Source organism: Hypomesus nipponensis, chromosome 3 (assembly GCF_054491055.1).
Source record: "Hypomesus nipponensis isolate SF chromosome 3, ASM5449105v1, whole genome shotgun sequence".
NCBI classification, from domain to species: Eukaryota; Metazoa; Chordata; class Actinopteri; order Osmeriformes; family Osmeridae; genus Hypomesus; species Hypomesus nipponensis.
In genome coordinates this window covers 2,877,501-2,894,098 of record NC_140363.1, presented here as the reverse complement: position 1 = coordinate 2,894,098, position 16,598 = coordinate 2,877,501, and the positions used below count along the sequence as shown (strand labels likewise).

At 48.7% G+C, this 16,598-nt stretch overlaps 1 protein-coding gene across 1 annotated transcript in view; it reads left to right on the top strand.

Annotated features, from left to right (window-relative positions):
- Positions 1 to 16,598, top strand: part of fndc3ba (fibronectin type III domain containing 3Ba) — a 74,078-nt gene that overhangs the window by 15,439 nt on the left and 42,041 nt on the right. Inside the window, exons 3-4 of the mRNA XM_084684387.1 lie at positions 691 to 766; positions 14,808 to 14,884. Coding sequence (XP_084540513.1) covers positions 691 to 766; positions 14,808 to 14,884 — 153 coding nt within the window. The remainder of the gene's footprint in view (positions 1 to 690; positions 767 to 14,807; positions 14,885 to 16,598) is intronic.

Below are 16,598 nucleotides of genomic sequence, written 5' to 3'. Positions count from 1 at the left end.
AGAGAGTGTGTGTGTGTGTGTGTGTGTTAGTTTGAACGATGGAGGGTCAGCTGTTTCACATCTACAGCCACGTATACACTCTCAACAACCTATACACGGATAATATGAAGGTAAAGTACTATTTCTTAGCGCACACACACACACACACACAAACACACACACACAGACAGACAGCTGTAACAGGTAGCAGTACTGTCAGAGAATCTGTGTCTCAGTTTTGAAGTTAATTCCGTGGGTGGGTCTGTGTGTGTGTGTGCATGTGACTCAGTGGACCCAGCGGTGAAGAGACCTTTTGTCTTGATGATTTCAGAGAATGTTTTAAGGGCTCTCGGGGTCCCCTAGCCATGTCTGATGCTGCTCCCCTCTCTGGGATCTGTTTGTCTGCCTGTTTACCTCTGAGGCTGAGGGGAGGATGTGTACTGTCTCTTCCGTGTGCTCAGTGCTCGCTGGCTCGTGTCTGATCTCTCCACCTGTCCTCTCTGTGCTCGCTGGGTTGTGTCTAATCTCTTTACTGTCTTCTCTGTGCTCGCTGTGTCATGTTTAATCTCTGCACTGTCCTCTCTGTGCTCGCTGTGTCGTGGCTGATCTCTTCTTTGCTGTCTCTGTGCTCGCTGTGTCGCGTCTGATCTGTACTCTGAATTCTCTGGGTGCACTGCGCCGTGTCTGATGCGTGTGCTCTGTGCTTGGCAGGTGATCCTGGTGCAGGTGAACCCGGGGGAGACCTTCACCATCCGCGCCGAGGATGGCTCTCTGCAGTGCATCCAGGGTAGGTCCCCGCCTTATGACATCAGAACCCCTCTGATGACCTCATCAGTAGGGTGCCTTGAGAAATAATTTCAAAACGTCATGTGCTTCTTCTGTTGTATTGATCTGAGAACAGAATAATTGACATCCACTAAGTAGGATACCGTACACATATACAAGATACACTTACAGAATATGAAATATAAATACAGGACACATACAGAGTATAATATTTAAATACAGGCATGTCTGTGGGTTAGGTTGAACAAAATCCAGGTGTTAATCAGTCCAGCCGGGTCACAAGACTTTTGACCTTTGGTAGGAGCGGGGAAAGGGGGGGGGGGGGTTATGCTGCTCAACTATATGGGTCTTACTTTGATTACATCACAACAGCACCCTGAAAAGGCTTCTTTGTTTGTCTGTCTATCCCCCTGCACCCCCCCCTTCTCTCTCTCTCTCTCTCTCTCTCTCTCTCTCTCTCTCTCTCTCTCTCTCTCTCTCTCTCTCTCTCTCTCTCTCTATCTCTCTCTCTCTCTCTCTCTCTCTTTCTGACTCTCTCTCTCTCTCTCTCTCTTTCTGACTCTCTCTCTCTCTCTTTCTGACTCTCTCTCTCTCTCTCTCTCTCTTTCTGACTCTCTCTCTCTCTCTCTCTCTCTCTCTCTCTCTCTCTCTTTCTCCTTCTCTTGTCTTCTCTGTCAGTGATAAGGCTTGTCATTCACTGGTGTCTTAGCCCAGTCAGTGTTATTCTAGCTAATTATCCCACCTCCTTCTTTCCTCTCCCCTCCGTGTAATTCAATTGGGCTTTAAGTACGGGAGAACGGCTGGAGGCTGGGGGAGAGACACACACTCACACACAGATAGACATAAATCTAGATATGCCAGCAGTCTGTGTCTGTGTGCCTGAGTGTGTGTGTGGGTGTAACTTCCGCCATTTATTAAACTTAAATATCAAGTTGTCTCCAAGTAGAGACATTCTCCACTCTGCACTCGCTCATCACAAAATGTACGTGTGTATATGTGTGTGTAGGTGTGTGTGTTGGGCAGGCGGGGGGTGCGATGTATGGGTGCATGTTTGTGCTTGTCTGTTGCGTGCGCTGGCCTCCATGTTTTTGTTGTAATCGTGTGTGTTTATATTTGGGCGTCGTGAGGGTGTGCACTCTCCTGCAACTCTGAGCGCTGCTGAGTGAGGAAGGCCCTAGAAAATGTGTGAAAGACATATTGTGACGCGCATACACGTGTGCCAGAGGAGGTCATTGAGTTTATTGAGAGCTGGGGTGTAGTCATGATGTTACGGAGACGAGAGGAGCCGGACTTGAGAGAAAGACTGTGTGATTACTGAGACCTCAGAGCTCTCTCTTGGTGTGTGTGTGTGTGTGTGTGTGTGTGATTATAGAGACCTCAGAGCACAGCCAGGATGCAGTCTTTATATAAAGTAACCTCTGTTTAACTGCTGCTTGGTGGTACACGCACACACACCGCGCGTGCAGGAGCAGCCTAGAGACAGAGAGATTCTTTTATATGTAGCCTCTCCTCCATCCCTCTCTCCAGCTCTATATCCCTCCCTCTGTGCCGTCTTCGTCCTCCCTCCTACTTTCTACTGCACCGCTGTCCCCCTCTCTCTTCTCTCCTCCAGCATTCCCTCCCTCCCTTCCCTCCCTCTCCTCCCCATTTCCCACTCTCCCCCCTAACTCCATCTCTTCCTCCTCCCTCCACCTCCCCTCCCTCCCCCTCTCTCCAGTCTAAAGTGTGCGTCTGAGTGTGTTACGTCTCTGTTGTGGACAGTGTCTGTGCTCAGAAAGTGCCTCCTGCACGTCTGACTGCTAGGGTCCTGGGCTTCTATGGTTCTGCTCATTAGCGTTGTAGCGGGGGTAGTGTGTGTGTGTGTGTTATGTTTAGACAGACTGACCTCTCAATGCTCCTGGGTCCATTCCAACTGACCCCCCCCCCCGCCTCCCCTTACCCCCCCCTTACCCACCCCCTCACACACTCCCCCTCCTCCCCTTACCCCCCCCCCCCCTCACACACTCCCCCTCCTCCCCTTACCCCCCCTTACCCCCCCCCCTCACACACTCCCCCTCCTCCCCTCTCCCAGTAAGACCAGTCCCCTGAGCTTTCCCACACTCACATCAAAGGCTGAGACTCTGGAGAGTGTGTGAGAGCACCCTGCTCTGGAATGTGTGTGTGTGTGTGTGTGTGAGAGTACAAGCCCCCCCCCCCTCTTTCCACCTCCCTATGTTTACTGTTTGTTCTTTTCAGTGTGTTGTGTGTGTGTCTGTGTGTGTGTGTGTGTGGGGGGGGGGCAGTGGGTGATAAATGCCACATTTGGTATTGCCCAACAGGAAGTGACATCACAGCACAGGGCCTCCTGGCCCATAACAGAACCAGAACCAGATGTTGGTGTGTTATCAGCGGCAATATGTGAAGTGTTGGTTGATGTTAGTTCTTGAGGTCAGAGTTGCAGTCTAATGGTCTATCTAGGGTTCGAGAAGATACCCATGGCTGAACATCCTGTTCCAGAAAAGTCAACTTCAGTTGTCTCTTAGACGAAGAACCGCCTAACTCTTCACATTAGTGGTTGGGGAGCCTATGATGCTACATGCTTTGTTCTGTGATTGGCTGTTTGATTTGTTGGAACGGCTTCAGTCGTTGGTTGTTGTTGGTTGTAGTAGGTCGTGCTTGTGTAATAAGATGCTTGTTGTTGATCACCGACTGAATGAAAGTATGTTTCTCAGAGTGGAAATCGATATGTTTAAATAAATACTCCGTTTTAGTGTCCTTCTGTCCTCTCCTCTTTCCTTTCCTCTCCTCTCTCCCCTCCTCTCCTCTCCAATCCCCCTCTCCTTTTTGTGTGTAGTTATGTCCTATTAGATTTTCAGTTAAGGAAAATGGTCTCTATGACAACGGACTACCTCTCTAGGTAGTGTGTGATGGAATGCAACTCCTAAGGGCAAGGTGTGTGTGTTGGTGTGTGTGTGTGAGAGAGAATAATGCCACTTCTTAATTTTTGTCAGTGTGCAACTAAACAAGGTGAGGAGGGGAGGTGGGTAGGTGAGGTGGAGAGGTGAGGATGTGAAGTGGAGAGGTGAGGATGTGAGGTGTGGTGGAGAGGTGAGGTGGAGTGGTGAGGAGGTGAGGTGGAAAGGTGAGGAGGTGAGGTGGAGAGGTGAGGATGTGAGGTGGAGAGGTGAGGATGTGAGGTGGAGAGGTGAGGTGTGGTGGAGAGGTGATGTGGAGAGGTGAGGATGTGAAGTGGAGAGGTGAGGATGTGAGGTGGAGAGGTGAGGATGTGAGGTGTGGTGGAGAGGTGAGGTGGAGAGGTGAGGAGGTGAGGATGTGAGGTGAGGAGGTGAGGTGGAGAGGTGAGGATGTGAGGTGAGGAGGTGAGGTGGAGAGGTGAGGTGGAGAGGTGAGGAGGTGAGGTGGAGAGGTGAGGAGGTGAGGAGGTGAGGTGGAGAGGTGAGGTGGAGAGGTCAGGATGTGAGGTGTGGTGGAGAGGTGAGGTGGAGAGGTGAGGTGGAGAGGTGAGGATGTGAGGTGAGGAGGTGAGGTGGAGAGGTGAGGTGGAGAGGTCAGGATGTGAGGTGTGGTGAGGAGGTGAGGTGGAGAGGTGAGGTGGAGAGGTGAGGTGAGGTGAGGTGAGGTGGAGAGGTGAGGAAGTGAGATTTTGGACTAGCACATTACGTTAGTGTATGTGTATGTGTGTGTGGTTTTGAAACTACACAAAGAAATAGAGAAATGGCAAGAGTGGAGGGGAGAGAGAGAAGAAGGGAGGGAGGGAGAGAGGGTTAAAGGAGGGAGGGTGAGAGAGGGGGAAGGAGGAGGGAGGAGGGAAGGAAGGGGAAGGAGGTAGCAGACACTGCATGTCTGGTCCTGTCTACTGCTCAGCATTCCGGGCGAGGCCACTTCCCGTGTGCTGACCCTAACCACCCCTGCACTGCACACTTGGTTTGGTCTGCTAGCCTGTGGGTAGGTCTGACACACTTTTGGGACCTGCCCACTGAGGAGGGTCGGGGGGCGGGGAGGCAAGTCTGTGGACGTCAAGTCCCTGCTCTCCGGAGAAAAACGGTGGTTTGTTTGACTGTATGTACAGTATGTCAGTGTGTGTGTGTCGACATGGGAGAGCGTGTGTGCCAGTGTATGTTTGCATGTGTGCGTACGTGTGTGGATCAGAGGTAGTGCAGCGCTGTTTTACATTTTTCCAGAAAGAGGGGGAGAGAGGGAAAGGGTGCTTTTCCAGGACTGGAATTCTTGGCTTTCTGGAAGCTCAGGGTACAGCTGGAGCACCCCTCCCTCCCTCCCTTTTTTCTTTCTTTTTGTCTGTCTGGATCATCCTTCGTTTAGTCAAACTCTTCTTCTGTTCTCTCTCTCTCTACCTCTTTCTCTACCTCCCTCTCTCTACCTCCCTCTCTCTACCTCCCTCTCTCTACCTGTCTCTCTCTACCTCTCTCTCTCTACCTCCCTCTCTCTACCTCCCTCTCTCTACCTCCCTCTCTCTACCTCTCTCTCTCTACCTGTCTCTCTCTACCTCTCTCTCTCTACCTCCCTCTCTCTACCTCCCTCTCTCTACCTCCCTCTCTCTACCTGTCTCTCTCTACCTCCCTCTCTCTACCTCTCTCTCTCTACCTCCCTCTCTCTCTCTCTGACAGATTTCATGCAGTCAGTATTTTTCTGCTACTTTGAACTTTTCTGCCTGCTGTTACATATTCATGGCATCATACAAATGTATGTGTGTGTGTCTCAGCTATGTGTGTGTATATGAGCTAGGTTCAAGCTGTTTTCAAGCTGTGTTGAGGACGGACTTAAGGTGGGGGAGTGAGGAGTGGATGGAGGGAATGGTAGGGAAAAAGAGAGAGAGGTGAGGAGGGTGGAGGAGGTGTTTGAGCAGCATAGAGGGGAATAAAGGGGAGTGTTCCCTTTGACCTAGATATCATTCTCCTCTCTTCCCTCTTTTACTCTGTCTCTCTCTCTCTTCTCTTCCCTGGTCTACACTCTCCCACTGTCTTTGTTGTCTGATTAGCTGGTAGTGAGATAGTTGCACACACACAGACACACACACTCTCTTTCTCTCTTTCACACACACACATTCCCTTTCACACACTCACATTCTCACACACGCAGGAATTTAAAGTGGGGAAAGTCCCTCATAAACTAAGATTTCCAGTCTTGCATCTTTCCACTGAAGTTCAGAAGACCCCCCCGTCCTCTTCTCTCCCAGCTTCCCCTGTTGTGCGCTCTCTCTCTCTCTCTCTCTCTCTCTCTCTCTCTCTCTCTCCCTCTCTCTCTCCCTCTCTCTCTCTCTCTCTCTCTCTCTCTCTCTCTCTCTCTCTCTCTCTCTCTCTCTCTCTCTCTCTCTCTCTCTCTCTCTCTCTCTCTCTCTCTCTCTCTCTCTCTCTCTCTCTCTCTCTCTCTCTCTCTCTCTCTCTCTCTCTCATGGCAGACTCCTCCTCTGTCTCGCCAGTCACTCTACAGACAGTGCTCTGTTCAGACTGTGAGTCACACTCCAGGAATGCCCCACATTAACATGTGGAAGACTGGCTTGCCAGTCGGAGGAGGAGGAGGGAGGGACATGGACGAAGGGATAGAGAGGGAGGGAGGGAGGGACATGGACGAAGGGATAGAGAGGGAGGGAGGGAGGGACATGGACGAAGGGATAGAGAGGGAGGGAGGGAGGAGAGAGAGTTGCCGTTCATGCGGTGGGGGTAGGAGTGGGACTTGAAAGCACGGCTTTTACCCAGAGGGGAGATGGAAGTGAGCAATGGAGAGAGAGTGGGGGGGGGGGAAGGAGGGAGAGAGAGTGGGAAGGGGGGAGGGAGGGAGAGATGGGAGGAGAGATGGAGGGAGGGAAGGATGGAGAGCAGGAAACAATTATAAAACACTATGTCTCTTTACACACCAACAGCTGTTACGCCTCTTCACACTCAGTGTGTTTGAGAGAGAGAGAGAGAGAGAGAGAGAGAGAGAGAGAGAGAGAGAGAGAGACAGAGAGAGAGAGAGAGAGAGAGAGAGAGAGAGAGACAGAGAGAGAGAGAGAGAGAGAGAGAGAGAGAGAGAGAGACAGAGAGAGAGAGAGAGAGAGAGAGAGAGAGAGAGAGAGAGAGAGAGAGAGAGAGAGAGAGAAACTGAGAGAAAGTGAGAGAGACACAAATACAGTGTTAGGATGATGCAATGGGCAGTGTGTGATGCAGTGTGCAGTATGTGATGCATGGTTAAATATGTCAGAGGCTCCATTACAGTATGCTGGAATAGCTGAGAGATGTGTGTGTGGTTGTGTGTGTGAGTGTGTGTGAGTGTGTGCGTGAGTGAGTGTGCCGTATGTCTATGATGTTGTTGTCTCTATTTCTCTCTCTCAGTGTGTGTTTTGTTTGTATACATTGCACAGGTGCGTGTCATTACCATGGATATCAGGGAAGTCAACAGATGGAACTGGCTTTACTTTTGGTTGGTTTCCTAGGTGACCGTAGTAAGTTATGTAATCAGAACTATGTGAGATTAACCCCTTTACACCAACACAAACCTAGTTCTGGTCTGTTGCTAATGCCGGTGTAGTTGTAGTTGGTTCAACTTGCAAACCTTTTAAGAACCGGTTTGCTTTTCCACAGGCTCGAGCTCAGCATCATGACGTCACTGCAGACGTCTGTATACAGCCGTGGCCATAAGTTTTGGCAATGAAAAATGTTGTGTTTTCTGGTTCAGTATTTGAGGAAAATGTTTTCACGTTTCTATAGAATACTGGAATCACAATAAGGAACATTTCATATTTTTTTAAGATCTTCGGGGGCGAATATTTTCAATATACGCAAATAGTCCCCTCTTTTACAGCAGTCAATCTGCTCTTAATATCCAATCAGAATGATAGCGTGATTTCACCTGGCTAAAACTAGTTCACACTTTCCCCTGTGGTGATGATAGGACTTACTGAAATTATGTTAGCAGTCATTTTATGCCAAGGCCCAGCAGGCTTTGCAAACACAAAATGTCGCTCCCAATACTTTTGGCCACAGCTGTACATATCTGCTTACCCAGCAATAATAGCGGCAACTCTCCTTGCCGAGCAACGATAGCTGCAACTTACCATGAAGCACAACAACAATGGCGGACGACATTCCTTTTCAAGTGTTGCTGCTGGCTTTGCCTCACATGGCATCAAACACAAGGGGTCCAACCTAGTTGTGCTGCTCCTGCGCTAAGTGTTGGATAGGGTGAAATACAGGCTTTGCTCTCGAAGCTCCCTCAAATGCATTTTGTATTTCCTCGTAGGGACACACTGTCTCCAGCCTGGTCTTAAGCAGACTCTCGTACATTTCATTTGTACAGAAAGTCTGGGCTCGCTCCATTGACAAGCGTTTACTTCCTTGTAGGTGGGTACTTTGTTGAAGTTTAAAACTATTGGATCTGCCCAGAGCCACTCTGATATGCCATAACCAATCGCTAGCGTTCGCCTTTGCCAGCTCCTTCACCACTACTGAAACAGAGCTAGCTGCTGTAGCTGGAAAATCAAACTGTTCCCGAACCCCGTGGGGAGGAGGGCCACAACATCATGGCCACCAACAAAACTCAGCAAAACTTGTTCTTGCTCCGGCTTTATCTTATGGATATTTGGCAGCGTTGCCACAACGGAGTGTATGGCTTCGCTCACATCTTTCTCCGCCGCCATAACGGAACTACAACACAAATTAGCGCACAACATCAACGTCATCGTTCTCAGCCACTCCGTCTGTTAGCTGATTGGACAGGTAGAAAGTTAATCTAAGACTTCTGACTTCCGTACCTCGATCCCAGACGCAGTACAGAAGCCAAATCTAAATTGAGCAGAAGTACGTAGGAGGGCAGAGCCAGGCTACACTGTCTCCTCCACCTACCAAGGTTTAAATCTTTTGTCCATGCTGTTGCTGAAACCAGAGTAGAAGCACTTTAGAAGTTCTTCTCTGTGAAACTAATTCAGTCAGTTGTCAATGATAACCCTGGCTCCTGGCGTAAGTGAAACGGTTCTAGACCAGGTGAGAGTTGGTTCCGCTCTGGAATCAGTCTTCCAGGTCGGGAAGTCGTTTTTTTTGCTGTCGAAAATGCAAATAACCAGTTCAAATGAAGTACCGGTCAAAACCGGCCCTTAAACTGCCTTGGTAGAAAAGTGATATGTGGATACACACACACATGACATTTTGAAAATATTTTTCTACAGCACATACCAGGAGGCAACACAATACGCTTCACAGTGGGGAAGAAGGGGTTGGGGAATACAAACACTTATGTTTGACACTAATTTCAAGCACACTCATATGCACACACACCTATGTACACACACACACCTATGTACACACACACACCTATGCACTAACACACACACACGCACACACACACGCACATGCACACACACGCATGCACACACACACAAACACACAGAGGCCGCATCCTCAGACACAGCATCTTCAGAGATTATAATCTACATTCCACAAAAGTAACTCAAATAGTTGCTTTTGAGAGTGATGCTTAGACCAGGTCCAGAGTGAACTGGTGTATGTGTGTGTGTGTATGCTAGTCTGTCTATCTTGAGTGTATTGGTGTGGGTTAGCGAGGGTGTAGGAATTTAAGGAAGGCCAACTTCCTGCAGCTTTAATTAATTCTGCACAGACACACTGCTCTCTCCCACACACACACACATACACACACACACACACATACAGACATAACATGTCAGCTGGACCTGCATGAGTCACTATTGCAGAGAGAGGGGCAGTGTGTGTTTGTGTGTGTGCAGTATCAGATGTGTCTCAAACCCAGACGACATCCTGTACTGTTTAAGAAGGTCTGTCTACCGTAGTTCCTGCATGGGCACCCTCTTCTCTCTCTCTCTCTCTCTCTCTCTCTCTCTCTCTCTCTCTCTCTCTCTCTCTCTCTCTCTCTCTCTCTCTCTCTCTCTCTCTCTCTCTGTCTCTCTCTCTCTCTCTCTCGCTTTTCCTCTCCCTATCTTTTTCCCTATCTCTCTTTTTCTCTCTCACTTTTTAGGTGTTCTGTGGTAATTCCGTAATTAAGGGACAGAGAAGTAATTATTTTGGTAGAATTTCAGCATCTATGTGTGTGTGCATGTGTGTGTACGTGTACGTGTGTGTGTGCGTGTGTGTGTACGTGTACGTGTGTGTGTGTGCGTGTGTGTGCGTGTGTCAAATAGAGGAAGCCTTGGTGGGAAAGCTCAGGAGAGATAACAGTACCTTGTTAATGCTTACATAACTTCCAGGCAATGCCACGTCACAACTGACCCAGACACAAACAGCACATAAACACCCCCCCACCTCCCTCTCTCTCTCTCTCTCTCTCTCTCCTCTCTCTCACACAAACTCACACACACACTCACACACACAAACACACATACACACACAAACACAACTCTGGAGAGCCCCAAAAGCAGCTGCCAGATCTGGACGGATGTGTGTGTGTGTGTTTGGTATATCCATCTGTACCTTGTTGGCTCTATGTAGGTCAGCTCACAACTAGGCTCCTCCAGTCTGATATCACTGCCTCAGACACACACTTTCCCAGGAGGGTCTGCGTTTCCTCTCAGTTTGGTGACCACATGTGAAGCAGGAGTAGAACCAAAGGGAAAGAGAGAGAGAGAGAGAGAGAGAGAGAGAGAGAGAGGGGAAGGGATGGGATGGGGGAGGGTGAAAGTGAGGCTAGGAACTCATTCTCGTATGCATTGCTTTGAGAGTGGCGATTGCATGTGTTTATGTATGTGTGCGTGTGTGAATGCTTGTTGGAATGAGAGAGTGTGTGTCGTATGTGTCTTTGTGTGTGTGCATGTGTTTTGGTCAGAGAGGGTGTGTGGGTCTGTGCTTCAGAGAGAGCATGTGTGTGTGTTCTAACGCTTTTGCGCCCACTTCAGGTGCATTTGTTTTGCGACGTAAAAGCATGGCGAGGTATGTAGCCTGCAAACCTGCCGCACTGAGGTAAAAGCACAGATGGCCTGTCGCAGGAACTGACTATGGCAAATTGCGCTTTTCCGTGTCATGCACGTGCATTCACAGGAGGGTCAGGGGGAAAGTGGGAGTTTCCCATCAAGAGATTGGAGGGGATGCGTAAAGTGCACCCAATTATATATTCCGCGGTATGTACAAAACCCACCAGTGAAAGCGCCCCTCTATTCTGCGCCTCTTAAAACCCAGCATGCGGGTTTCCTCGCATATGCCTCCTGGTGAAATGGCAGCAGTAATCCAAGCAAGATGAAAGAACATAGGCCAAGGAGACGAGCTTAAAGGATTTTTGCCACAAGGATCACACTTTTTCAGTTGAGTGAACACAAAGTCATTACGCGTTACAGGTTAAGCAGCCATGCAATATTACAGTTACTGGAATTTGTCATTTCGGTCCGGATGGCATTTTTTTTGTCGGTGTGGAATTCTGGCCTTGTATAATATTCAAATTTGCTGTTACCTCATGAACAAGCGATTCAATTTCGTTAACACGAAATCTTTGTTTTTGCTGTTTTGACTTTGGTGGCTGATCCATGATAGACAAAGGGAAGGAGGCCCATTCCATTGCGCGTTTAAATGCTCGCAATTTACGGTATAGTGGGCAGAGAAAGGCGCTGATTACCCGATGAACTGCAGGTTTGGTAAATACGACGTAAACTGAAGTATCACAGCGTGCGCTTCCTGCGGGTTGGCCAGGGCGCAAAAACGCTACGTTTGCAAATGTACGTACATGAGGGCCACAGTGTTACCCTGTGTTATATACAGAGAGTGTGTGTTTGTGTGTTATGGACATAGAGAGAGAGAGCATGTGTGTGTTATAGACAGAAAGAGTGTTTGTGTCCTGGGGCCCAGCTGCAGCTGTCTCCGACAGCTGTATCATGGGAAACATCTGAAGAAACCTTGCATCATCTCCTGTGTGTGTGTGTTTGTGTGTGTCTGTGTGTGTGTACGGTGGAGGGGGTAGAATTGTGTCCCTTTTTTAGCCCACTATGTTGTCCACACAGTCTGCGTGCTTGAATGTCTGTCTGTCTGCCTGTCTGCCTGTCTGCCTGTTTATCTGCCTGTCTGTCTTCCTGCCACATATACCATGACGTTATGAGTCATTCTGGAACGTCCAAGTATTCACTGTAGAGCTACCACTTCCGGGGTAAGCACTGATGTCATTAAAAGTGCAGGAAATGAAGTCGTGTGTGACCTGTGACCTTAGGGAGGGTGTGTGTGCTGCCCCGCCAGGATCACAGACAGGAAGTGACATCCCCTCAATGGATGAGTCTGACCTGCTGAGTGTTTGGTCTAGACCTTACTGCCTAGTACCCACACTGCTGTCAGCAAATCTACAGGATGGAGAAGGTCTTATACACTAGGTTTAGTACACTAGATATAATACACTAGGTTTAGTACACTAGATATAATACACTAGGTTTAGTACACTAGATATAATACACTAGGTTTAGTACACTAGATATAATACACTAGGTTTAGTACACTAGATATAATACACTAGGTTTAGTACACTAGATATAATACACTAGGTTTAGTACACTAGATATAATACACTAGGTTTAGTACACTAGATATAATACACTAGGTTTAGCACACTTGGGGCCCTATCGTGCACCCAGCGCAATTGACTTAGTCAACGACGCAAGTGTCATTCCTAGTTTGCACTCGACGCAAAGCCAACTTTTCCGTCCACAGACGCACGTCGAAATGACTTTGCGCTCCCGTGGGCGGTTCAGCGAAAAAGGAGGCGTGTTCCGGCGCAAACGTTCCCTGGTGCTATTTTGCAGTTTCCGAAAAACAATTTCGCCACTGACCGGGAAAAACTTGGTCTAAAGTTAATGGCGTAATATTCAGATGCTATTTTAAGGGCGCAAGCTTGGCCCGTGCGCACTGCTGGCGAGGCCAGGGTCTTCTTTCTGCGAAGCTACGTTACATTGTTTTGATTTATGGCGTGTTACATTTCTTCAACGATTATAAAAAGATTTTCATAAGAAATTTCTATGTATGTGAACTTCATTTGTAACAACGGTGGCAGTTTCCTCCCATGACTGTTTAACCGAAGCTAATTTGGTTAGGTTTCTTCTCCCACGCCCATCAGAATCAGAATTCGGTTTATTCGCCATGAAGCTTATGCTACACAAATACGCGATTTGCTGTGGTAGGAAGGTGCAAACAATAAACATATGCTGGTATAAATTAAGTACATTACTTTAACTAATTCTAAGAACTAAACTATTTAAAAATATAACAATAAAAAAAAAATATATATATGTAAAATAAGAATAAGAATTTGAATGTGTAGCATGAGTGGGCAATTTAGTGCAATGAGCAAACTGCTCTGCCTTTCTCATACAATGTCACTTCTTTATCTTTTACGGCCCTGACGACAACGTCGATCTCCTCGGCTGTGAACCGCTGGCGTGCGCCTGGCAAATCCGTCGTTATAATAGCAATTCGCCATGGAACAAGCGCTGCTCTTGAAGGGAATGTGAGATGATGCTCTGATTGGTTTATTGCACGTTACGCCCAAACCACACCCATTAGTAATGTAGCTACTTCAGACCAACCCTTTTTAGATTTGCGCCAGGCGCAAAGTCATTTATCCCGCCGGAAAAATAACAACCAAGCTGAAGTCACGCCCACAAAGTTACTTGCGCTTTGCGTTTTGATAATTGCGTTTCAGATCGTCAAAATAGGGGGCTGGTCTTATACACTAGGTCTAGTACACTAGACTCTCCTCTTTCTCCTCCTGTCTCCTCCTCTCTCTTCTCCTCTCCTCCCCTCTCCTCCCTCTCCTTATCCACTTTTCTCTTTCGCTTCCCGTCCCGTCTATTCCTCCCCTTTTTCATCTTCTCGTTGATGTTGCAGTCTGCAATCAGAGAGAGATAGAGGGAAAGAGAGGGGGGCGGAGAGAGATAGAGGGAGAGAGAGGGGGCAGAGAAAGAGAGACAGAGATACAAAGAGGGAGAGATGGGGCAAATAGATGGGGGAGAGAGGTGGGGGCAGAGAATGGGAGTGGGAGAGAGAGAGAGAGAGAGAGTGAGGGAGGAAGAGAGAAAGGGAGGGAGGGATGGAGAGAGGATGGGGGGACAAAGAGCGTCTTGTTATTTGGGGTTAGGTGGGCTTTAGGCTTGTTGGGTCCGGTCTGGGGGGCCTGTGATGGGAACACTGTGTGTGTGTGTGTGTGTGTGTGTGTGTGTGTAAGCAGTGGAATGCTGCTGTTTGCTGAGTGAAGAGCACAGAGGGTGCAGAGACTGTCCAAACACATGTCTGTTTGCCAAGTATGTGTGTGTGCGTCTGTGTGTGTGTGTGTGTGTTGTAGTCTGTGTGTGTGTGTGTTTTCATGCCAGCTTATGCAAGTGGGAGAGTCTGTGAGAGAAAGTGTGTGAGAGAAATAATTGTGAGGTGCATGTCTGCTAATGTGTGTGTGTATGTTTATGTGTGTGTGTGTGCATGCTCTGACCTTCTACTAAATGAAGACCTTCATAGCTCTCTCTGAGGCTCCACGAGGGGTTGAAGGGGACTGAAAGGGCTCTCTCTCTCTGCACCTCTCACCTACACGCACACAAACACACACACACACTCGCCCACTCTGTAGACTTTGCTCCATTTGCGTGAGTGTGTGTGTGGCGTGATTTATGCTGAACCCAGTATATGTCTCTATGGGATAAAATGACTTTAGCAGCCTTGAGACCTTGAGACCACTACCAGGAAAGAGATTGAGAGAGGCAGGGAGAGAGGCAGGAAGAGAGGCAGGGAGAGAGGCAGGGAGAGAAGCAGGGAGAGGGCCAGGGAGAGAGGCAGGGAGAGAGGCAGGTAGAGAGGCAGGGAGAGAAGCAGGGAGAGAGCCAGGGTGAGAGGGGGAGGCAGACAGACAGAGGAAGAAGAGAGAAGGCGGGGTGGAGGGGGGGGTTATGGGTGTGTTTTGTATCTTTATATCTTCATATATCTACCATATTACTGCAACAAAGTCCCCCACCCAATATGCTCTCATAAAATCCCACCCTCTTAAGTCTGTGGTTTCTCACTATACGAGTCAATGTGTGTGTGATTTGTTGTGTATTGACCATTGGTATTGTCTCTATGCTCTCCCAGGTCCTGCTGAGGTGCCCATGATGTCCCCTAACGGATCCATCCCCCCCATCCACGTCCCTCCAGGATACATCTCACAGGTCTGTGTGTGTGTGTGGTTGTGTTTGTGTGTGTTTGTGTGTGTTTGTGGTGGGTGTGTGTGCGTGTTTATGTGTATTGTGTGCGTGTGTGTGTGTGTGTTTGGGTGTGTGTATGCGTGTGTTTTTGCGTTTGCGTGTGTGGGAGGGGGCAGGGTGATTATCATGTTCAAATCTGGGACAGATATAGCCAGGCATTACTTATGTATCCTCATATATCTTGTAAAATAAAGGTTTTGTTTTGTTAGTACTCATTTGGTCATAAAGAGGAGGAGAGAGAAAGAAGAGTGGGTGGGGGGAGAAAGAGGGGGAGGAGAGAGAGATAGAAATGAAGAGAGCGAATGGAGAAGCTGTATTTGATGATGTCTTTCTTCCCCTTCTCCTGGCATGCTTCACAGATCTGTAGATTGTGTGTGTGTGAGTGAGTGAATGTGTGTAAGTGTGAGCATGTGCGAGCGTGTGTCTGTGCGTGTCTTCAGCAGAAGTTTCAGCCGGTTCCACAGGGCTTCAACCTATGCTGCAGCAGGGGATCTGGGAGGGGGTGGGGGGGCCACCAGGAAGGGGAATAGGGGAGTTGTGGGGGGCTGGGACCTCCCCCCCCCCTTTAGAGCTACAAGCAAGAAGAAATGTACTGGATATTGGGGGTTGGGATGTGTGTGTTTTGTGTTTACGTGTGTGCTGATGGCAGTCAGGTCAATGGCTTTCTGGAATTGTGTGAGTGTATGTGTGTGTATGTGTGTGGAAAGGGGGCCGAGCCAAATATAAGCGGGAAACATTGTCCTCATTGCGTAAACAACCTGATAGGAAAGCTCCCATGGAGAGGCCAAGAAAGAGAATTAAGGGAGGGAGGAGGGAGAGAGGGAGAAAAAACATAGGGAGGGGGGAGGGAGAGAGGGAAGGAGGGATGGCGAGAAACCATAGAGAGGGAGGAAGAGAGAGAGGGAAGGAAGGAGAGGAAGAGAGAGAGGGGGAGAGGGTAGGAGGGAGAGAAAGAGAGAGAAGGGAGAGTGGGAAGGAGGGAGAGAAAGAGAGAGAAGGGGGAGGGAGGGAGGGAGGGAGAGAGACAAAGTGAGAGCGGGCTAGAGAAAGAGAAGGAGGAAGAGAGAGAGGGAGGGTGAGGAGTAGGGAGGCAGGGATGGTAGGGAGGGAGGTCTGGTCTATGGAAAGCAGGGTGTACATCATCCATGTATTTGTGTATGCTGCAAGGTGTCCCTGCCAAATGGACTCGGACAGACACTTTGGCCCTGTTTTCCTGTAAACATGCTGTTTTTCTACCACCAAGGGGAGGCGGGGGAGGGAGGGGGGAGAGACAGGGGCCTCTCACTATTTTTCTCTCTTTCTTTCCGTTTTTTCCTCTTCAACTCTCTCTCCCCGCTTCCACCCCATTCCGGTCCTCCCTTCTCTTAGAGAGAGAGTGTGTGTGTGTGTTTGTGCATGCACATGTGTGTGTATGTGTGTGCAAGCGTGAATATGTAAATAGGCTTTTGGGGGGGTGTGTTATTGTGCTGCTGGAGCACCCTGAGAGCACATCCTCAGAGCTGGGGAGTGTGTGTGCTCTCTGCCTGGAATGTGGGCCTGAAGGGGTGGAATGTGTGTGTTTTGTCTGTGTGTGTGTGTGTGTGAGAAAGAATGGAATGTGAATGAGAGTACCTAATTATGACTGTATTTCTCTGGGCAGTTTGCAGGCTCAGTGTAGAGACTAGGGTCAGAAACAGCC